General features: G+C 44.4%; 1 protein-coding gene and 1 long non-coding RNA gene across 2 annotated transcripts in view; one reads left to right on the top strand and one right to left on the bottom strand.

Moving 5' to 3' along the window:
- Nucleotides 1-2,716: 2,716 nt before the first annotated feature.
- LOC135383864 (uncharacterized) lies at nucleotides 2,717-4,014 on the bottom strand. The gene is made up of 3 exons (XR_010420109.1): nucleotides 3,221-4,014; nucleotides 2,939-3,144; nucleotides 2,717-2,853 (listed from the first exon to the last, which is right to left on the bottom strand). It is a non-coding gene; the product is annotated as an uncharacterized LOC135383864 (long non-coding RNA).
- A 1,797-nt stretch (nucleotides 4,015-5,811) lies between these two features.
- The window catches only part of LOC135385817 (hemicentin-2-like), a 317,127-nt gene continuing 298,991 nt past the window's right edge, over nucleotides 5,812-23,947 (top strand). The window contains exon 1 of the mRNA XM_064615350.1: nucleotides 5,812-6,045. Within this exon, the coding sequence (XP_064471420.1) occupies nucleotides 5,877-6,045 (169 nt within the window). The 5' untranslated portion in view covers nucleotides 5,812-5,876. The remainder of the gene's footprint in view (nucleotides 6,046-23,947) is intronic.

Raw genomic sequence — 23,947 nt, 5'->3', positions numbered from 1 at the left:
ATGTGGCGGACGGCGAGGGAACGACAATTGTATTTCCCTGCGCATTGCGAAACAGGATGAACTTGAAAACGCCGTTTTCGTCTGCAAAACGCTGCCTTTCTTAATTGGTTTTGGTTTGGTTTGGGATTTTCTGGCGCAATGATATCAGAGATGAAACTGCGCCGCCTTTCTTAGGTGCCGTAATAAAGAAATGTGCCGACTTAACGTAACAACAATCAACTGTTTAATGAGGCGTTTCGTCCGTCATACACGGACATCATCAGTGGCAGACTGAATGCGAGAGTCGATAACCAGTCGCCATTTAAGAAGATGGGAGTATAATTCTGGAAGGGGATTTTTGTTACAGGTCGAGGGATTACCACGTATGTGCCAAGACTCCAGACGCTTTCTGAGTCCCCCACCTTTGTTCGCGTGCCAAGGTCTATGCGTTGTTGAAGTTGAAACAATGTACCGTGTTCCAACAATGCTCAGTGACTTCCGTCTTGAACCTCGTGGTACGCCTTAAGTGCGTGTCGCAAGTATGTATGTAAAATATGTCATCTAACTAAAAAAAAGTCGAAGGTTAGACTACAATCATACTATTGTTTCGCTACATCTTTACAACTTTTTTTTAAACTAAGCTTCGTAAAATGACGTCTGAAGTTTCGCCTTGGGACCCGTGTGGTTGAGAGAAACTCGTCGCTTGAGAGTTGATTGATTCACTCTCTCAAAACGTTGATTTGTATATTAATGCCTGCCGAAGAACAAGGGAAAACGACGTACAGGAGATGCGATACCTCCATTTCGTTTTCGTCACACCTAGACTTATTTATATATTGTTGTTTATACCACTGTCTTTATTCTCTGTACCAAACACTTTGTATTTTATCATGGAATCTAAGGATTTTTCGTTTTGAACATAATAGACAGCACGCTCCAAGCTCATGGACAAAAGTTGAGCAGCGCACATTAAAAATGACAAATAACGCATCTCATCTTTAACACACCGATGTAGGGTAAGGTGGGGCAACATGGGACACGGGGCAAGATGCGACAGTTTTTGCTCGACGTCGCCTGTCTCAGAGACGCGTTGCTCCGCCATGCGCTTGAAACTGTACTCGTAGGTGCCTCTGCATGTCCGCTTTATTGCACATCATAATTGCATGAATTGGCGTTTCCGTTGAAGAGAAAAAATCTGTTACTTCTGCCTGGAATCTAAAGAACCGCAAAAAAGGCGCGATTTTCTGTACTCCTTTTTCTTGTCACCTGTCAGCGTGTCGCAGGTTTATTCTGTCAATCTATAAGTCCACATCCTATTTCTTTGTTAATTGATGAAGATGTACGCAAAATATGGACACTCTTGATTATCCCGTGTTTAACTGAAAAATTAACACATCCGATGATATGCACGGGGCAAGACGCGACAACTTAATGTAATTTAAATGTAACGCAAATTAAATTTAATGGAATTTAGAAACTGATAAGTCAACTATTAGGTGGCTTTACGCTTGTTCCTCAGAGATTCCTTTTTGTTTCTTGTTTTTTTTTCTTTGCATATTTCCTCTGCCCTAGGATATTTCTAGCAAAGCTGAAGCGCACTCAAAAGCGAGCGACCAGCGACACATCAGACTGGCGGTGCCTTGTTTGCAATGGACGGTGGAGGGAAATAGCACCGAGCGTAGGTGCTTGAATAGCTGTGAAGGTGCTTGAATTGCCAAAACTAATTTGTATGGTTCATTACCACAGCGTGTCTCATCTTGACGACACGCCATGTGTCGTCTTGCCCCGAGGGTAGGGCAAGATGAGACAATTTGAATTTTTGAATTTGTTGTTCTGTGTTTATTTTAGAACCGGCTTCGTCCGTTCTGATTTACAGATCAGAAGCTGCAGACCTCTGAGAATGTGCCTATGGCTAGTTCTTTGAAAAATATGAAAAATAAAAATTCCATATTCAATAGCAAATTTCTGTCTCACCTTGACCCACATCTTTGAAACCGTCCTACTGGGGACGCTAAATAACAAGGTGCACGTTCATTTGTACCTTTCGTACCTTTTGCAGATAGGTTACCCACGTAATCGCGTCTCGTAATCACGTAATTACGTATCGTAATCACGTCTCGTAGGCAAAAGGTATACAAGTACAGGCACAGGTACGTAGACGTAACCAAGTAATCAACGACAACGGCAGTGTGTAATGTGTGACAAAATCAGCTCAGTGGGGCAAGTGGGGATGTGTGTAATTGTGTGTGTGTGTGCCCGTACGAAAATTCCTGAATCCGAAAACAATCAGGTTTGTTCGATCAGACCTGATTCCGGACTGAACCCAAAATTGGGCGGGAATGACGATCAGGAATTATTCAGGAATGGGGAATCAGGATCTATTCCGGTAATTTATTCCGGGACTGAATGGGTCCTGAACTCAAAACTGAATGTAACCGGAACAAACTCGCGAGTTATCTGATCATACCCGGATATGCGCCTGATAGAATACAGGATGATCCCTCAACGAAAACGGAAAGCGCCTGAATAACTTCGGAAGAAATGCTGAATCCATGCTGGTGCATGCATGCGCTTGCTATAAACCTTTACTCGAGTGGATCTATTTGAAAACAACGAAAATGTGACTAGACCAGCAAGAGATGCATGCAGGATTAGTGTGAAACCTGAAATCGGGCTTGCGGACCATGCGCCCTTGTCGTGCCTTTACATACTACATGCATGAATGGAACACAAAGTGTAAGATTCAATGGACAATTTTATTGCCATGGTTTCGTTTGCATTTCAATTCACTTAATTTGGTCCCAATAGATTTCAGTAGAGCCGGGGGCGACGCCTTCCATTCCTCCCGTCCTACGCTGTGTGCCTGAGTGACTTCTGCAAATAAGGCACACACATGAAGACAGAGAAAGAAGTCCCTAAGCGGAATCGCGGCGCAAATACTTATAGCAAGACAACTTACCGTTTTGGAAGGAGAGGGCTTGTCTTGCGGTAATCCAAGAGAGCGCTGATGCGATCGAGTTGGTTCCTATCGATGGACGACATGGCATGGAACACAGAACGCACGACACAACACACACACAAACGCCTTCTCAGGAAGTGCAAGCAAATTCCTGTTGCATTCTTCTATTAAAACGTCCATTTCATCCTGGAGCGCAGTCTTGTCGTCTGCAAGAAAGAAAGACGAAGTGATGAAGGAAAAAGCGCACACACAAAACACACGCAGTAAGAAGCAGCCACTTACCAGAAATATTCATCAAACATTCTTCTTGCTTGTCAGCGTACTCTAACTCCCCTACCTGGACACGTTTCACTGTTGTAGTTTTCTATGTGGAGAAACACACACACACACACAAAAGCGTTGTCTTTCACACGAGGACGTCTTGACGCCGACGATGGCGAATGAATCCTGTCTGGGCCTAGCACTTCAAATGACTACGGAGGTCAGGTGACCTACTGACGTTGACAATATTCCAAGAATAAGTATGTTCCCTATCAGCCCGAAGGGAGCAGCGGTGCAAAAGGGGAAGGGTCAGTGTATGCTTCCCATTGAGCTCTGGAATTTCCCGCTGACCTAAAAAGTCGAAACCAGTTTAGCTCCTCGTACACTTTTGTCCAGAGGGACTGCAATGTACATGTGGTTTGGTGGATTTGAAGCGAAACGGAAACTTTTGCAACACCTCCGTATTATCATGTTATGTTACCTCCTCAAAAAAACAGAAGAAAAAGTAATGATATATTAAGCTTTATTGCTTTTTGTCAACCTGTTTACGCATTAGTTATCAATCATATCATACTGTGCATTTCCGGCATTCACTGGTGTCCCGTCTCCCTGCCCAGAAAGTTATCTCAGCAATAACAATTAATACTAATTCGTGGTTTTACGTCAAACATAAGCTTAACATAGTCCCGCGCTATCAAGGTCACTTCACCTGATCGTCCTGCCATCGCATCATCTCATTGCAGGTTCGACTGGCCATGCACGGGATCTCGAAATGATGTACACAGCACGTGGCTCCAGAAAAATGTTCCCGGGTGCATTGTGTTGAGGGATCCCGAGTACTTGCTCACCTTGAATGTATTTCAGTATCGGGAAAAAATGTTTTGCGGGATTCTGTCGATAACGGTCGTAGATACGCTACATATAATTTAATAATTCCAGACTTTGAGGGCAACGTGATCGAGGATCTCTGTAATCATGTTACGTAATATCTATTGCCGCACTTGAAATATTTTCAAAGATTGTCAAAGGAATCCCGGTTGACGACCAAGTATCAGGCACGTCCTTCCGGATTGGTTCAGGCGATATTCAGGCGGATTCAGGAAAGCAGCGTCCGGAATCCGGCTGGACCTACGCCGGAATGTCCTGATAGTGCCGGAACAGTGCCGGAGTCCGCCGGAATCAGCCGGATAGTGCCCGGAATCAGGTCTGATTCAGGTTATTCAGGAAGTTTCGTACGGGTGAAGTATAGCGAGGAAACTCCAAAACCTGTATTTGGGAAGCTGCCGGTCGCCGGTACCACTTGGATTTAATTTGATTAGAGTGTAAAGAAAGGATAAATTGAGTTCAGCATCCGACGAATTCTGCTGAGAAAGTAACGAGGCTCGTGTTGAACGCAAAAAAAAAAAAGAAAGAAAGGAAAGTAAAACCTTGCTTGTCGTTTATTAAAGACTAGTTTGATGCCATCCCCCATTGTTTCCATCTTGAATGAAATATCCGAGTCTTTTCGCAGTGCGGGAGCTCCTTCATCTGAAGAGAGGAGAACGATTTCCCCTTCGCAGTTTTTCAAACAACAACGAAGGCTCGGTATTGTGAAATGGAATACACACGATAGACGCGCTACGCCCCTCTCAGTAAAAACGTGCCCACGAATACAGGCGTGGTCATCAAATCATCTGTGCAAAGTAATTAGGGTAAAGGGTTTTCACGATAACAACCGCATAGGGTTACAAAATTTACGATAAAGTGTATCGTTTAACGCACAATAACAGATGCTGCATTTGCGGCACTTGTGAAATTTATTGAGAGCTGTGGAACGGATACATCCTTCTAGTGTTCCCTGTGCATTATCTTGGCATAATTGTAAATAGTGGACTTCTGAATATCGAACTTGTGAATAGGTACTTGCGAGCAGAGCACTTGAGAAGTAGTGCAGTAGTATGTTTCTTTCTTGTTTCTTGGGAGAATTTATGTTAGGATTAGCGGAACACATCGGGTGACGAGTTCAATTTCTCCTCTTTTTTCTTTATCACATCATCATCACCAATACATGCAGCAGCCTTGTAAGTATACTTCTTTGGATGCAACACACAAGACTAATCGTTCGATGATATAATCTCTGGAAGCCTTTTCGGAATAGACGTAGTTAGTCTCTCTCTCTCTCTCTTTTAGCTCATGCGGTTTGTCACAGCTGAGACTCCCCTAACTCTATCATTGCTCAATAAATAAAATCGTAAGCCCTTTTTGTACACTGTAAGAAACCTATTTAGAAACGAGACTCGGAACCATACAATCCCTTAGGGCTAGTTTATATTAAACGATCACGTTCTGGTTACACCTTAAGTTCGCGACTTAAGGGTCATTTATCGATTTTTTTTCTCTCTCTCCAAAACATATATCCCTCCGAAAAGGGGCTACCCCTAATCTCTAAACCTTTCAAATAAGCCGAAATCCTCCCACTGTCCCTGCGCGCACCGGCTCGTAGACGATAGCCATCGTCAACACGGAGCGGGTGGTTCTCCGCGACTGCGTGGAGGGGTGCGCTTCCTCTGCAGCCGTCGTCGACGTTGGGCCCAAAGCGCCAGTCGAAGCCGGCTTTCAACGCAGGAGCACCAGTGCCGTCATCGCGCCGCGCACGACGGACGAGCCGGGCCTCTCTGCCGGGAATCTCGCTACTCTTATGCCCCGTCCTAACTCTCGCTGGTGGCAGCTCCGAGAGAAAACGTTTGTCGACATGCTTCGAGTGCTTTGTGTTGAGTGCGCCAGTCCTACTCGAAAGAAATGTGCTTGGAATACGTTCATCTACGGTTTTCTCGGAGTGTGGACTATTTCGGTTCTACAATGTGCAGGTAAGCACTTTCTTCTTTGTTGTTCAGCCGTGCTCTGAATACCGAAGGCGACAACGTGCGTGCCGAGGAAATAAAATATTGGGTCTCAAATTACGATGGACCATTTGCAGTCTTTCTGTCTGGAAGTGATTTCGTGTGAGTTGCAGGAGAAGGGTTCCGGTGAAGCTGTCATTTATTGTGATCTTAATCTGAGTGTGACGCTAATAGGTAACCATTATTCAAGTACCAGATACAATTATGACGTGCTTTAGAAATGTATGAAGACAGAAAACGAAAAGACGGAAGCCGCAATGTATCACAGAATTTGAGACTTTTTGCCTCAGCCTACCTTTCACTTGTTTGTGAGAAAATAAATAAATATCAAATAAAACAAAATCTGCCTATTATTAGTATGTGGCGTGCTCTCGAAAACATGCCCTGCAAACATGCTCTCGAAACGAATGGCTATCTCCCGTTACACGGCCGTACTTTACTTTGAAAAGTAAATTTCCGTGTCCCAGGACAACGGAAGGGGGGAAATGTAGCTTCCTTTAGAAACTAAATGAGGTCACCTTGCTGGTAGTCTGTATTCAAGAAATATACTTTTCGGAGAAAGAAAAGATAAAATGCGATGTTACAGCAAGTCAAGGGCTTTGCTTTGTTCTGTGACGCATCGCTCTCAGTGAGACATGTCAAGAGGGTACAGAAAGTATTTAAAATCAAAAATTAGGTACTGAAAGCTGAATGTAAATAAGGTACAGTAGAAATACTTACAAATGAGGTAATTAGGGTAATGCTTGAAAAGTTATTCCAGATACTTTTAACATACTAGAGTACTGGTCGTCAAAGACACTGCTGGAATCTTTCTCTGAATTTATACACAGTATTTATTGGCTCGCTGTAGTAACTGCATTTCCCAAAATGCTCTTCTGTTATCCTTCGTATTTCTTTGAAAAACGTTGCGAGCGACGCTGAAGAGGCGTTTCACAGGCGCTCTCCACGGTACAGCGGCGTTCGCATCGCATGTTATAATTTATGACACATGTAACGTGTGGCACATGATAACGGTGGTAAAATGGAGAGCAGACTGATAGATCAAGGTAAAAAGCCGGGCATGTTGGTGCTGATCTTGCATGATGAACTAGCACTGGGAACAGGGACAGAGAGAAGACGACGACAGGACAGGTGCTATTAGCTGTGTTATTGCTATTTGCTATTGCATTTGCTACTGCAATTTGCTATTTCAAAGACAGTACTATGTTGCGAATAAATACTTTTGTTGGAAGTCTAGCACCTGTCCTGTTGCCTTCTTCCCTGTCTCTGTTCCCAGTGCTAGTTCATCATGCATGATAGATGTAGTGTTCCACACGGAAGACCCCTTGCCTCCAGCCTAGAACACTGGAACGTAACTTTATTGTTCCCCTTCGCAACCTCTTCCTCTTCGTTTTCTGCCCACTACAATAGATACGATATTAATTTCAAATATAGGGAACGACGCTTGGTGAAGAAATGTGAACTCCAACATATTTTAATGTGTCTCCCCAAGTTAAAGTTTGATGATTCCCCATCAGATAGAACATTTTTCTTTCGCATACACAGGTTACGCTGCACTGAAAACTGGTCATCGTCTTCCGAAATGCATTAAAAGATGCCTCAAATACAACGACGGGAGTAAAGGAACTTTATTTTCGGATTTTCATCATGTGGCAGACAAGGCGGAGACAAACTAAACTGACTATGAATGGTGCAGAAGTGATTCGCCGATCACTCTCAAAGACAAAATGGAGAGAAAGCCAGCACCAGTCACTTGTCAACGCGGCAGGTTCGTGCTGCGTATAGCATGAATTACCACATGCTATGTGTCCACATGTGGGAGGAGCCTGACAAAGGAAGTCTTACAGCAAGGTCGTTTTCTTGCCAGAACACAGCACCAGAAGAAAAGTAATAAAAGTGTGAATTAGCTGGGTACAAGCAGGAAAACACCAAGTGAAGAGCTCTGTTCTAAAATGAGCTAAATAGATTTCTATGCCAAAGTTGAAATAGGTGGCTATAACGTGGCCCCAGTGGGCCCTGCTAGCGGTTGAGACGACCGCAGGTGCCTCAGGGAGGGTCCGACCGAAGTTACGATAAAAAGGTTTGCGGGGAAATGAGTTAGTGCGTGCGCGCGGAATCCTCTTTTTCTCGATTCCGAAAAATACGACTCTGGAAAACGCAGCTCTTCAAGTGACGGAAGGAGGTCTGAGAACATAATTGTTAAAACAGTACAAATACCTTCGGGGGAAAAGTATTAAGTGCGCTAAAATGCCAACAAAAGTATTTATAACGTAGTATTTTGAGGATGGTACTCAAGATGTGTGTATAGCTGCTCTTAGTACAGGTCAAGTTCTGCGGATTCAACGATGACCAGAAAAGCTCGTGGTTAACTTATTTCCTGAAGGTCAATTTCCTTTTTGCTCGGTTCATAAAGATTCTGTTCCTTTCGTCTGTACTTTCCTAAACAAATACACGGCTGCAATTTGCGTGCATTTTCGGTAAATAGGCAGCTTAAGCTGACCATTGGTAACGCCATCGTTAAGTTATCGTAGCTAATGAAACCAATGACAGCGTGCGCGACTCAGAATCGTATTCGTTGGTTGGATCCGGTAGAAACGGATCTTGGAAGGCCGCGTTATCAAGGGTCTCCTAACACTTTCTATCACATGGCACTTCGTTATTAAGGGCACCTTGCTGTCGATAATTGTTAGTTTTAGTATCCCGGTCATAGGCTCCCTGTAGAGCCGGTATTGACGACATCACAGCAATGCGCAGGCTCGAAAGAAATAGAGAGTTTTAGTGCATCATATCCTATCGCCTTTGCATACGTAAGGGATAGCGTGGTGGTTCTGCGCAATGCGCGAAGCTCTCTTTATGTTTTGCGCGTGCGTAGAACCACCAACGCTACCCCTTACGTACGCAAAGGCGATAGCGCAGGATGCACTTAAACTCACTATTACTGGCATACCGCGTCTACCGGACGACGGTCGCTAGTGACGGTCGGGAGGCAAAATAGCGAGTTTTAGTATACCATTGTTAACGTGACCGTCAAGTTACCGTAGCTGCCGGAAATAATAGAGAGTCAGTAGACCGTCGATAACAGAGAGTTTTAGTACATCCTACGCTATCGTCTTTGCGTACGTAAGGGATAGCGTTGATGGTTCTGCGCACGCCCATAACAGAAAGAGAGCTTCGCGCAGCGCAGAACCACCAACGCTATCTGTTACTTACACTACCGCCCTTGCGTACGATCGCTAAAACTCTCTATTGTCACTGTGAAGTTATCGTACCTACCGGAACCAATAGAGAGTTTTAGCAAACCGTTGATAACGTGGCTTGCGTCGAGCTGTATCAACCGAAACCAATCAGTAGATAAGATTCTGAGTCACGTACGACTGCGATTGGCTCCGATAGCAAAGATAACCGTAGTAACGGTTTGCTAAAACTCGCTACTGATAGCGTGCATGACTCAAAATCTTATCTGTTGATTGTGTGCGGTAGGTACGGTATTTCGGAAGCAACGTTATCAACGATTTACTAACACTCCCTAATGACAGCGTGCGTGACTCAGAATCTTATCTGTTCATTGCGTGTGGTAGGCGCTGCAGCTTACCGGGCTCCCCCCCCCCCCCCCCACCCCGGTGTAGCGGTACACTAAAACTCTCTAATATGTGCTGTGATACTTGAATGATCTAACGCTAAGACATACTTTACAATTCGTGATGAATTTATTTTTATTATGCAGAATGTGACCATGAGAAATCAGTCACCAGTCCATCGGTAATGACAATTCGTCAGATAACAGAGAGTTTTAGTGCTTCGTACGCTATCGCCTTTGCGTACGTAAGGGATAGCGTTGGTGATTCTGCGCTTGCCCATAACACAAAGAAAGCTTCGCGCAGTGCGCAGAATCACCAACGCTATCCCTTACATATGCAAAGGTGATAGCGTACGATGTACTAAAATTCTCTAATAGAGTTTTTTAGTGCTTCGCACGTGTAAGGGGTATCGTGGTGGTTCTGCGGACTGCGCGAAGCTCTCTATGTTTTGTGCGTGCGCAAAAGCACCAACGCTATCCTTTACGTACTTAAAGGCGATATAGCGTACGTACGATATATTAAAACTCACTAATACCTGTGAAGTCTATAGGCTACGTCAAAGATAACGGGGGCAACATCATGTTGCTAGCCGTCATGAACAGAACCTTTGACATATGTTGCAGATTTGTTTTCCTTCCGAGCGTTTTCGCAAGCGCACGCGAATTTTTAAACCACCGCATGTGATCTTGCGCGGCAAACGAATTGACGTATATTCTACTTTGTTCAGGACTCATGCTCATGCGCAAAAAGCGTTGTCGTTGCAGTTGAGTTGCATGGGGGCTAGATAATCCCAAAGCTACAGTGCAGGTGGTTCGTTATAAAATGTACTTAAAAAAGGATTGCGCAATACACGAACTCTTAACACATTAGCGTCATACCAACGTATCGCACTTTGTGTAACAGTGGTAACATAAATGTGTTTGACGGTACCAAACTATGCTCACCCTAATCAGACGAGTTCGTGTGCTATGATGTTACGTCGACCATAAATTCCGTACACAGCCAAGAAGGAACGTTTGGATGGGTTCTGTTGAGACGCAATGATGACATAATGGGGACTAGAGGAAGTGAAATCTTGTCAAGTGAAGGTTTTTTCCAGGCTCATGGGGTTAGGAAAATGCAAAGAAGACTACATATTGGCGATAGGGAGCGAAGTCGCTGCGTCACGCAAACTAAGAAATAAGAGTCGGACTACCGCCCAATGACAATGTAGCAGTCGCCTGGCAAAGGTTTGTGGGAACCACTGGAGGCACCATGGCTAACTCATTTGCTCTATCGTTGAGCCCGTTGTCCAGGAAACCGGCTAATTTGAACCTAGTACGGTCGAAGGTAAGCCTGAGGAATGATACGGATAGTGCGTTGCGGTTGTTAACGCGGTTAACTGCTGGTAAGGATTTCACAGCACACGACCCCAGAAATTAATGGTGACACATTCATCAGGTGATGCACAGCAACAAAGTTTCAAAGTAGTCACGCGGTCGGAATACGAAGCTTGCCTTACGCGCTGGCATCCAGTCAGGTACGCATGGCCACGACAGTCACGTCAACTCGCGCGCAAACTAGAGGAACACAGACGACACGTGTGTTTGACAGGACGCGACGCCACACAGAAATGTCATGGTGCGGTTGTCGAAGTAACATCTTGTTTTCCACCAGGAAAGTAGCAGATGGCTGTAGAAAAGCGCAGATTTTAATGGATTGAAGTCTTGCGTTGAGTGGAGCAAGCTTCGGGGTGTATAGAGAACATATAGCTACGCTACAAGCGAGACAGCAGACCAGCCTTGTTGGTCGAAGACGATATTTATGCAGACAGTGCGTATTCCAGAGATTATTGTAAATTTCGGAGATTTCATTTACGACGCTGACGTGCCCTCACATCTTGCTAAGAATTCGTAGTGCATATTCTACAAGTGTAATAGCTCAACAATTAAAACGACAGAACAGGCACACAACACTAAGGCGACGCAACACACTGCAAACCGTGTCACAGCACGTTAAATTTCACACACGCAGCTGTCACACGATACTCCAATTAGCGCTGTGAAACAACTGAGCACGGTAGGAAAGATTTGATACTCCGTTTTCCTTTTGCCATTTCGCTTTTTCGTTAATACGTACAGACTAGACACACATGATCAATATGTAGAGCCTCCTTTTAGGTACCCACGTCATTCACGAAGCAACTAAGCAGACATATTTCATTTAAGTTCATTGCTGCAGCGATGAGAGTACACGTGCATCCTGCATAGGTGACTCCCTCGCACATAGTCTCATACTGCGGCAAAGCACCCTCTACAGCGGGGGTGCCGAACTCACTAGTGTCCGCGGGCCGCATGACTCAACACAGAACTTAAAACAACACAAAAAGTATATATTTCGGTTACTTAGCGTTGCTCAATCACAGGGTCAGCAATCCTCTTTATTTGCTGTGTCATGAGGAAACTCGTCACATCTTGTTTTTACCTATTCCGTCCGCATCGTGTGAAAGTGATTGCGCAATTGCAATCTTAACGACAGCGTTGAGGTGTTCGTTTGTTAGATGTGAGCGTAGGTTTGACTTCTTCAGGTTCATCACAGAAAACGCCTGGTCGTAGACATATGTTGACACAGTTGTCCCGCGACGCAAAGCCACGAATTATTATTATTGTATGTTGTACGAACATGGACAAGTTTGTCCCCGAGAACAACATACGTATCTTCAGATACTTTCGTCCAACGTAAAAATAAGATGAAGCCGCACCAACTTCATCGAACTTGTTCTGATCGGTGCGTCGCACTGCAGGTCAATCAGTTCCATTTGTTAATAATCGGGAACTTGTCAACAACAGCGCAAAACAGCGAGCAAAAAAGCTCCCTTTTCAAGTCTCCTGCACTCGAAGAATCTTTGCTCGAATTCAGACGGGAGGTCACCAAGCCCGCGACTGAACGGTTCCTTTTCTGGTAGCGTTGAAGGTACCAATATTACCAATCGGCCGTGTAGGGTTTTCCGAGAATTTTTCGTAGGAATGTACGAGCAATATTAACTAAGCAAAAATCAAGCGAGGGACAAGTTTAGAGACTCATCAGCGAAGACGAAAGCAACACAGAGACAGACAGGGAACGTTGAACTTTGAACGTCTTATCATGTGATGAAAGGATGATTAAAGGCTGACAGTTCGACGTTCCCTGACCGTTTTTGTTTTACTTTTGTCGTCTTCGCTGCTGTCATGTGCCAACCGGCCTCGCTCGTCTCTTAGTTAGAGAGTCATCAGCTGGCACAGGTTAGTTGCAGCAGTTTCCTATCACTAATTAACTCATGATAAACTGCACGAGCACAGAGCCCAATGATAACGCCACAGCCGTTCATGAAGATTGGCCGGAATTTTGTACTTTCTATTTTTTGTTTTGCTTGGAGGCCACGCTGCCATCACTTCGGCACCCCTGCTGTACAGAAACACATACCGACTCGGACTGCCTGAAAGAAATTTCCGCGCTCGTGAAGTGAAACAGAGCTCTTCTCGGCGATATTATACTGCAGCAATAACTCTGAAGCACATTTCTCTTTTATTCCGTCCTTTGCTTCTTCAGTTTTGCTTTTCCTGTTTTAAGAGAGACTTCCTTCTCGCGCATATATAGATAGATGGATATAGATTTGGGGAAAGAGTCAAGGTTGCAACGTTCATCGGTCATTAAAGGCGGTAGCTGCCCCATTGCCAGAGGTGCATAAGCGCAACACACGCTGCGACTAGGCGGAAATAGAAGCAATAAAAATAAATAGTAGTAAATAGTAAGTACACACTGTCACATTTCCTACGCTTCACGTTCAGTTTCATTGTTCGTAGTTCACTCGTCAATCCAGACTGGTGCAGAAAGGCAACTTCTTTGACCAGTCCTCATCCTATACATATGCGTGATTTTAATGCGATCTAGCTTTTGATACCCAGATCGCGGTCAGTCCTTTGTACCTATCCCTTTATCAGTGCTATATTCATGCGTTCCACACTGACACTAAATAAAGAAATACCGAAATATACGTTGTGTGACGGGTGTAAACGGGAAAGTATATATATATATATATATATCTTTTTTTTTTCAGGGTGTCGCAACAGGGTGTCCCAACTAATTTATGCACCACAATTTAAAAAAATAGACGAGCGTTCTACACGAACGAACGCAACTAAACCAACAACTAAATGTTTATAGCTATATATGTTGTACAAATGCATAGATGTTTATATGTTGTGTTGTTATAGATGCCAGTATAGATTTCATTGTACCTAATTAATTAGACGTGGCGTGGCATGTATCGTAGCAGTTTCTTCCTGCCGTTCCTGAAAGCGCTCTCTGGCATGTCTCCGACCGGTTCCTTGTCGTTCCATCACTCAGCGACTGACCGATGGACCGTATATGCAGCGCGTACGTAGCCCGCCGGTTCACGGAAGCTTTCTATTTTCCACTAATATAGGAACATAACGATACTTACGCAAATGCTGTGTTGTGTGGAAATGTGATCCGCAGTTTCCAGAGCGGCGAAGTCATAATTACTGTGGAATGTTGCATACGCCTCAGCTGGATTCTCGCCCTCCCACGACGTCAAAATTGCTTGGTCCATGGCGAAATCCAGCCCACCAACGCTCTGCCCTGAAAGCACTCCTAAACCTTTTTGGACGCAGTACGACTTTGGTCCTCACCGTGAGGGGACTCATTATTATATTTCACCATATTACCGCCAGCAATGGGGTAGAGTATCGCCCCTGGCGATAGAACTCCCAAATCATCATCATTAATATAGAGTTCTTGTTGTTGCATACACTACACTCGTACATTGGTTGATGCGAATGCAAGAAACCTCTCGGCTTGTTCGTATAGTGTCGCGGAAACCGGGGGTGCAATACCTGAAGAAGGGACAGGAGAGGAAACACGCAGACGACACGGACACTGACTACCAAAAGGACGTTTAATGTCTACAGGAAACTATATCTCGCTTGTCGATTTCCTCGGTAGTTCGTGTAAATATTTGAGAAGGTCTGAACTACATCAAAGAAAGGGAATCGGGAGCGCACTGAATAAATTAAGAGTCGCGGTTTATGGCCTGGATAGAGGAGTAAATAAGGTACGTAACATCTGAGCGTAAAGCAATACCCTGAGGAGCAATCTTTATCGGCACCGCCGGTGTTGCATTACACGTTAAGAATATTGAAGCCAGAAGCGGATCACGCTTACAACGCCGTGAGAGCGGGCATATTAATAATGGAGTGCCCCGTTCATAATTGCTTCGAGGACTAATCTTCTACTGCTACCAGCTGTCGCAATAAAACAATGTAACGTTCTCGATTGAATAATTCGTTCGTAATAGTGGTCACGAAGGCATTCGGAAAACGGTTATGGTTCTATACAAAACGAAGACCTAGATGGGCCATTCCAGCAGAAACCAGCCAGAGGTGTAGCTCGACCCTCTTAGATTTCGCTGAAAAAAATTGTATGCATTCCCTTATGGGTGTTTATGTAGGATATAAACTTTTTTTTCAAGATTTTGTTTTCTTGAGCATTGGTGGCTCCTCGAACTAGGCCCAAACATGAAAAAGTGTTGTCCGTTCCGCGCGTCCTTCTGACACGTACAGACGACCTGTCTGCGCTTTCTTTGTCTAGTGGTACAGGGGAAGGTTCCATCTAGCTTCCCGAAGAGCATATGGAACGAGAAGAAATCAGCTGACGTCGTAAGAGCTCAAGAACGGAGCGCGTTTTAGGCCAAACTTACGATAAATTTTTGGCAAGTTTGCATTCTCTCAGGAGCCCGAGATTATTTATACTCATAAACTACTATATGGAGATTCGCTTCACGTGAAAAATTGAATCAGACCTGTCTTCATTGCTTAACTAAGCAATCGAGAATATTGACCATTCGTAAAAAATGACACTTTTCAGATAGTATTTTCACATACCTGAGGTCATCTAGGAAGTGAAACAAGTCGTGCCATTTGTAGGACAGATCCTCTCCTATAACATATTGAAAATCTACAGGTGTATTTTTCCATAAACCAGAAAAAAAAAATTTCGTCACCATACTCGGCTGCAGTTCATTCGTTAGTTGAGGTCTTCTATAAAAAGTAAAATAAATGTGCCTTTGTGGAAGACACCATCTCTCATAACGTTTTGAAAGTCTACATGTGTTTTTTTCTTAAGCGAGAACAAAAAAATAGTTAGCGCATTCATATCCCATCTGTAAGGTACCATTATCACCCTTTGAAGGAACTTCGCCTTCTAGTGTTAGTTCTACCGCGAGTACTCACAGCCGATTCTTCGTGGCAGCTTCGTCGTCGTTTCTGGTTGCCTGACTCATGAGTCATGAAAATGTTACGGTATACACCATTCGTCACTTGTTTATTGAACAATGTTCGATAACTGTACTACCTCTCTGATGGCGCGTCGCAATTGAAAAACAGAAAATACAGTTGCTAACCTTTGCCTCCACAAGCATGACTTTGGCATGCTCGTAGCACATTTTTGCCTCATCCCGTGGTAAAGGGCAATGTGACGGCGTTGGCAGTACAGTCTAGCATCGACACCTGTAGGGCTAGCTTGCAGCGCCCCTATTGAATGCGGATATTCTGACACCAGCACAGCTGTTCCTCTGCATGGGTGAAAAAAAGCTGTAAGAGAGTGCATGCGTTGTGGCTCACCGCCGAGGACTTACGGCTGAAGAAGAAATTACTGAGCGTGAAGGACCATGAGGCATGCTCCATCCAGGGCACCACGAGGTACTGTTACTTTGAGCCTGTATCTTCTGTTCAGGTATATGCAGCAAAAACGTCTACTTCCAGTGAAACAAAGACAGTGCGCGTACATCTATATTTTCTAACCTTTTTTTTTTTTTGCTTTCTGTTGCGGGAGAAGTGCGCGCGAGACCATAACAAATGATTTCCAAAGATTGCTACGTCGCCTTCGGACGTGCTGTGAGTCAATAGCTATGGTCAGCTGGCGCAGTAAGATCTACAGCAAACAAGGGAAGAAAAGTGATGAGAATGGTACCTCACAGAGTGGATGCGAATGCGCTGAAAGTTTTTCCTGTTTAAGAATAAATACGCCAGCAGATTAAAATGTAATAGGAGATGGTATGTTCTTGAAATGGTGTGATTTTTTCACTTCCAAGACGACTTCAGGTATGTGAAAGATATCATAAATGACGACGAATCTGTGACGAAGCAGCGACTGTGAGTGTGAAGTTGGGAGAACTTGGCAGGACAGCAGAAGGCGAAATTCGTCCAAGGGGTGATGCTGGCACCTTACAGACGGGATGCAAGTGCGCTCACGAATCATTTTTTTTTCTCGCGTAAGAACAATTACATCTGTAGATTTGCAAAATGAAAAGGAAGAGGGTCTCTTTCACAGAAGAGGGTCACAAAGGCATCACTTTTTACTTCCTAGACGACCTCAACTAACGAATTACCTGCAGCGGAGTATGGTGAGGGAAAAAATATTTTTTCTCGTTTAAGGAAAAATACACCTGTAGATTTTCAATATGTTAGAGGAGACGGTTTGTTCTACAAATGGCACCATTTGTTCACTTCCTAGACGACCTCAGGTATGTGAAAATACTATCTAAAAAGTGTCTTTTTTTGCGAATTGTCGATGTTCTCGGTCGCTTAGTTAAACAATGAATAGAGATCAGCTTTCATATTTTTACGTGAAGCTAATCTCCATACAGTAGTTTTTGAGCATACATAATCTCGGGATCCTGCGAGAATGCCAACGTGCCGAAACTTAATCATAAACTTGGCCCAAAACGCGCTCCGTTCTTAAACTCTCACCACGCCACCAGATTTGTTCTCGTTCCATATGCAGTTCGTGAAGGTAGATCGACGCTTCTCCTCTAACACCAGAAAGCGCAGAAATGCCGTCTCTATGTGTCAGAAGGACGCGCGGAACGGACGACACTTTTTCGTCTTTGGGCCAAGTTCGAGGCTCCCCCAATGCTCAAGAAAAAAAGTTTATATCCTACATACACACCCCTAAGGGAATGCACACAATTTGTTTCAGCAAAATCTAAGAGGGTCGAGCTACACCTCTGGCTGGTTTCGGCTGGAGTGGCCCACGTGCAACCTGCCCTACAAACCACTGTACCAGATGATGGCGCGCAGTGGATAACGACTCCACGAATCGTTTTAGCGGTTTATTAATAACGTTCATTACTCAATCTAATTTTAGGGTTTTGTGCTTCTCATCTTTTTTTTTTTAGAAATCTCTTCCGCTGTTAATGTTACGGAAGGGGGGGGGTATATGTTTATGAAGAAAAAAAGAAAGGAAATATGTTACAGGGTCTTCTTCCGAAATCTCGAGTATTCGTCACTGTGACCTGGAACGGGCATAAATATACTAAACGCTCGGGCTTTCTGTTTAGATTTCTTCTCTTGGAAGCGAAAGGCAGAAAAAGGGTCCACTGGTTCCCTGGAGATTGGTGCTACTTAGAGGGTAAGGAAAGTCACATGATGTCGGCGACGTGTCTTCGTCTGATTTGTGATCATTGTTTCTCCCGTACCAAGTCCTTATCTGCAAAGAACATGTAGCAGCCCTGCCTAGTGCTCTCATTTCATTTAGTCCACCGGTGTCCAGTACGCGTTCACTGGAGTGAGCAAGCCATAGGGCCTTCTGGAATCGCTCCTTGCGATGAAGCAGATGATGGGATGAGGACACAGCGCGAGTTCGGTGTTCTCGCCTTAGTGCAAGTTTACAAGGGAATTCGAGTTGTGGGGTATTTTGATTCTCTGTTCGTCTTCGTGTACAACCATATTTGTTTAACAGAGCTGGACGTCAGCTATGACAATTGCATTGCACTGGTCGCGGTAGATGAGTTGGTAGTGTGTCCGCCTACTGATGGGCCACCGCAACCTAGTGGAAGGGTGCAATCAGGTTTGTAGAAGATGCTCGCAAAAAGTATTTAAGTGAAGTTACTGAGTGTCAGGCAAAAACGTAACTGAGTAGAGCATTAAACACTCAACCCCGAAAAGTATTCGAGAAGGCTACTAAATACCAAAAAAGGAACTCGTTGCTTTCAACATACTCCCGAGTTACAATTTGTGGGATTCGCTATCAAGCAAATTCAAACAAAACGAAGACGAAAACGGATGTCGTCCTCCTCCGCAGACATATCGCCCGATAATGTCGATCGCGCGGATGCTGTGCTCAGAGGAGGAGGAAGAGCCACATAAAACGAAGTGGTGGTGGTGGTGGTACTGCTGAAAGAGCTCGCCGTTGTCGGCCTCACAGAGGTGGGCAATGGGTCTAATGGAACTGTGCCGACATATGTCTGACACATAAAATGAACGAAAGTCGGCAAGCCATAACCTTGGCCAATCTCCGACAAGGCCCTGACCCCCACAGACCGGCGAACCAGAACGAATTCTCCTTCCGTAATCGGTGAAGTCGCATCATACCTCCTCATCCTCGTTATAGCTGGAGTGGCGAGTTAAGGGTGAACGCGCGGAGCTATGTTTATGTGAGTTTTTGTCTGGGAAACAAATTGCACACATCAAAACGTTTCGCGCTATTCGGTATAATGACACACACACTTTCATCAGATGTCTTGATCTGAAATTTTGTTGGATGGCCCTCTGTACTCCTTTAAAGGTCATCTCCGGGGGTACCTTCACTTTTGGAAACTCTAGCGATATTCTGGAAGCCCATATCGAACTGTGCCTGAAACCGCCCTTCATTTCTAGAAAACAGTCCCACATTTTAAATAATCGTAAATTAACGACTCCGAAACAGACGTAGAGCGGCCATTTTTATCACGGCAGTGGTTCAGGCGGTCTATACCGCTGACGTAAGTGATATCAGTGTTCGTTCAAGACTCTAACTCTCTCTCTCTCTACGGAGCATACGGGAATGTAGACTGGCTATGGTGGCAGGGAGCGTTGCTCGATCGACGTATAGGCTGCTTGGTTGCAGTGTTTTTTTTTCCTGTTTTTCCTTTTTTTTTTTGGGGGGGGGATGGTTTGCCAATTCCAAAACCCGTTGTTGATACCACCTGTGCATTTACGATTCGTGCTATCATGCTTTCGCGTTGCCGGCGTGCAGCTAACTGGCGAAGAGCATCATGAACGTCACGTATTGTCAACCAAGTTGTGCTACGGCTACATACGAAAATGATATTTTTGTTGGAATGGTAGTTATCTTTGATGAAGTAAGTGGATTGCTTGCTTAATTGCAAGACTTCACTCTGGTATCGTTATGGTTCACCAACGCTATTGCTGCTGCGTAGTCATGCCTGCGCAAATATCTGTCTCTCGAATGCCCAGCGTACAGTAATACAGTAATTACACTTAGTAGTGTAGTAGTAGTAGTGAACAGTAATTACACTTCTTTAAGGGCATTACAATCGTGTGAACGACTTTTGTTTGGCAACGCCATATGTAATAGTATACACTGTAGGTACGTACGTAAGAATTAGGTATGAGTGACAACCTTAGCGGCTTAGATTCCTGATGAACGTATTTGACGAAATTATTTAGTACATTCATCAGTACATTGTCGAAAGAGCAAGAGAGTAAGCACCATTTACAAGAACAAGCAAGATACTTACATGAGGGCATACATAGCGTATAAGAGCTCAAGAGCAGAGCAATAGAAATAAATAAGAAAACAAAAAGCACAATACATTGAACAGCACAAATACACAGTGAAAGTGTGATTACTAGGGATATCTTTGCACCTCACTTCTGCTGGTTCACAAGACAATGCACTCATACGATAACACATTATCAACCACAAAAAAGCAAAAAAGAAAGATGAGGTGCTTGCATACATAATCTGGCTGCATCACCATTACATCTGGATCTGGATGTTGGTTTCTGCGGCCAGGTCACTTCTAGTATCAACACACATTTCCACACATTCCACGGATACTGGAATTTTGCACGTAACATTGAACAGTCCATAATTTTATTGCATGCACAGAACTGGCATAGAACTACAAAGAAGTCATGGAACTGCCTGACTGACCTGCGGAATGCTCGCCATGGGTGAACAAATACACTTAAAGATGGACAAAACCCCGGTGCAGTTGACACGTTTTGTGGTCAGTCTTACGGGCAAAATGTGGTCATTCCCCACAAATCAGTGAGAGGGGTTCCAACACCATCGCCCCACATAAACGTAAAAGAAGGGTCTTTGTACCAATGTGTGTTTTACAACCAAGAGGGGAATAGAAAAATGGCCACTATGAATACCGAAACTCATGCAGCGCGGCGTGGGGGGGTGATGCCGGAATAGCTTGCCGCTATTGTTGCTGGCCTATTGCTTGCAGTGGTGCTGGCCGCACACGAATGGGCATCGTCACTCATGCAGCAGTGGCGTCACAGGCCTTACGGCTACTAATGGGATTGGCTGTAGCTCTGAGGTCTGTGACATCAGCGCTTTACTTGGGCATCTGTTCGAGGGGTTTTATATCGAGAAGCACGACGCGTACAAGAAATATATATATATATATATATATATATATATTATCAGTATTATGGTGTGGAATACATTCACCACGATGTAATGAACCACATCTATGAAAGCGTCCCAACCTCTTTAATCCTTCCCTGACGCTTCATATAGATCAAATGACTACAAAACCTAGAGTACCGTTTACCGTGTTCACAGAAAACTCGTGTTTGTTTCCCCATCCCTCCGCTTCTAAAGAAGCCGCCGATTGATGGCGAATGAGACATCGAAAACCAAAAAGTCCTAGAAATAAGACTGCTTGTACACATTCACTGATGCCCTTCTCTTGTCCACTTGCAGTTAATGCTTTGCAGGGTTGTCAGTGTTTTAGTGACTCGTTCACTGTATCTCTGTTTATTTGTTTCTAAGGGGAAAAAAAAAAGAGGCAGCGGTGTAGAATCTTCCTTCAGTTAGGGTCTCATGAACAGCCACCATGCACAGAGGTCGCGCATAACTTCAATAAGCTCTTGGACATAACCTGACATCAAAGTTAGCATCATTAGAATGCCTAACATAGACTGGGGAACTGGCCTGTGCAGTAAAGGAACAATGCAATTCTATATTTGAATAGGTTTCCCACATAAATTCCTCATGTATCGATACAATATCTGGTATACAGATGAGGTAGAAGCGGTGCTCTGATATCTTAGATGCATGACCAAGAAACAGCATTGAGGCACGGAAACTTGCAGTGCACACAATGACGGGATGTCTTTCCGAAGTTGAGGTACATCCACTATCCCCTCCAATTGATCGAATGTTTCAGTTCCAGTAGGTGAGGGATTCAGAACAATTTCTTAGTAATCCCTGCTAGCTCGAAATATTGCAAATCACCTTCACGGAGCCAAAGCTGCTCTCCAATGTATCCATGTGCACATCGTGCATGAAGACCTTGATGCTCATGAATATGGAAAGTACCACAACAATTATCCACGATGCGCCGTAGTAATGTGAGCCTCTTTACCAGGACCAGCTTCCCATTATCATTGTTTGTCCGTGCGCAACAGTAGAGGTGGATTAGAATGCTATAGCACCATTTTTGTAGCACCGGACGTTGCTTGACCAGCATAGGTCGGCGAATTCAGTCATGATGGCCATCACCAACATCATTCACCATCACATCAGTCAGAATGCTATGATGTTGTATGTTGATATTGCAATGATGTGATGTGATGTTGAGTGATGGGTAATGAGGATTAAGTAACTTAGTAAAAGTATCTGAGTACGTGTACTTAGATACTTTTTGTGTATCTTGAAGAAACATTAGATACATTTTCAAACACGCACTTCTAACTGTAGCTTAATCACTTTTTTCAGTAACTTGTATCAGTCTTTGAGTATTTTTTGAGTAAAAACGACGAAACGCCGTCGCCGAGCAGGAGGTGGCGCGAGGAGCGCGCCGATACTAGGGATCCTCCATGCGCGTGAGAAGCTGCAGCAACCCGTCGAGGCTCCCTAGCCGACACCAGGCACGAGCTCCACTCCTCCTCGCCCTTGCTGCACGTGCTCACGCCCTTGCACTCGCACGTGACATTCCTTGTTCCTCGCCACTCTCTTGTAATGAATGCGCAGTGTGAACCAATTGTGTGATTTTCAAACAAGTGCGCGAGTACAGGCACTGTTGAGGCGTTGAGGCACTTTATACTTCAGTGGTGTGTTGTGTTTGCAGAGCGTAGATAGTGCTGTGCTGCACATTTTTTGCTTGTGTGATGTACTGTATTCATTGTATATATTTCATATAATTTACCCACCAGAATCGCAGTCTCACAGAGAACTACTCGGGGCATAAGATATTCAGTCCACGGATCTGATGGCCATGCGAAACTCAGTGAGATTTTGTGGCAATTAAAATGTTTATTTGTTGCTCAGTGAGCCAATTTTTGTCCCTGTCTCGGTTACCCCCAGTTTATGCGTTCCTTTCAATGTTTTGCCTGCAATTACGTATGATTACCCAAGAAGGGATGTCTCTGTGGCTCTAGAGTGATACCTATTATGAGCCAAAGGCGAAAGATATGGTCCGCGTACAGAATTGCAAAAAGTAACTCCACCCGTACTCGGATACTTTTCCAAGGTATTTGTAACTGTATCTCAGTATTTTTTCCTGTCAGTAACTCTAACTGTAACTTAATTACTTTTGAAGCTGAGTATCTGTAACTTTAACTTAGTTACTTTTGAAAAGTAACGTTAACAACCCTGGATGCGATGTGATGCGATGTGAATGATGGGTAATGATGTGATGTGATGTTGAGTTTGATGTTGAATGATGGGTAATGACGTGATGTGATTTTGAATTTGATGTTGAATTATGAGTAATGATGGGATGTTGAGTTTGACGTAGAATGACGGGTGATGATGAATATATGGTGCCCCAATTTCAGTGTAGTGTCTTGTGATAATCTGAGTTTATCGGTAGCGGGAAGGTTCCAGTGGTATGCGTGACCTTGCTTCCGCCAGGTTTGAGGGCAGGGGTGTTTGCTGTTCAGCGTTTTATTCAGACTTCAGAGTCGGGGTATCGGTCGGTGAGGCGGCGCTGCACTTGGATAGATGGCTTAAGGGGCGGGGTAGGAGGGTTGACCTTGGTGCCCTCGCGCGATTAGTTTTGCATCGCAAGTGTGGTCACTGTGGTGTGGAGTTGGCTCCAGGATAAAGACGTGTCGCGTTCGGGCGTTATATCGGGTATATCAGGTGTGTGAGAGGGGAGGGGAAGGGCCTGCCGTTCAGCGTTGTACGAGTCGGGGGCTCGGGGGCGCTGCACTTGGATGGCATCCGTAAGGGACAGCAGATGAGGGTTGACCTTGGTGCTCTCGCGCTATTAGTTCTGCATCGCT

The sequence above is a fragment of the Ornithodoros turicata genome, chromosome 2 (genome assembly GCF_037126465.1).
Source record: "Ornithodoros turicata isolate Travis chromosome 2, ASM3712646v1, whole genome shotgun sequence".
NCBI classification, from domain to species: domain Eukaryota; kingdom Metazoa; phylum Arthropoda; class Arachnida; order Ixodida; family Argasidae; genus Ornithodoros; species Ornithodoros turicata.
Note: the sequence above shows the minus strand (reverse complement) of the source record. Positions and strands in the feature narration are given on the sequence as shown.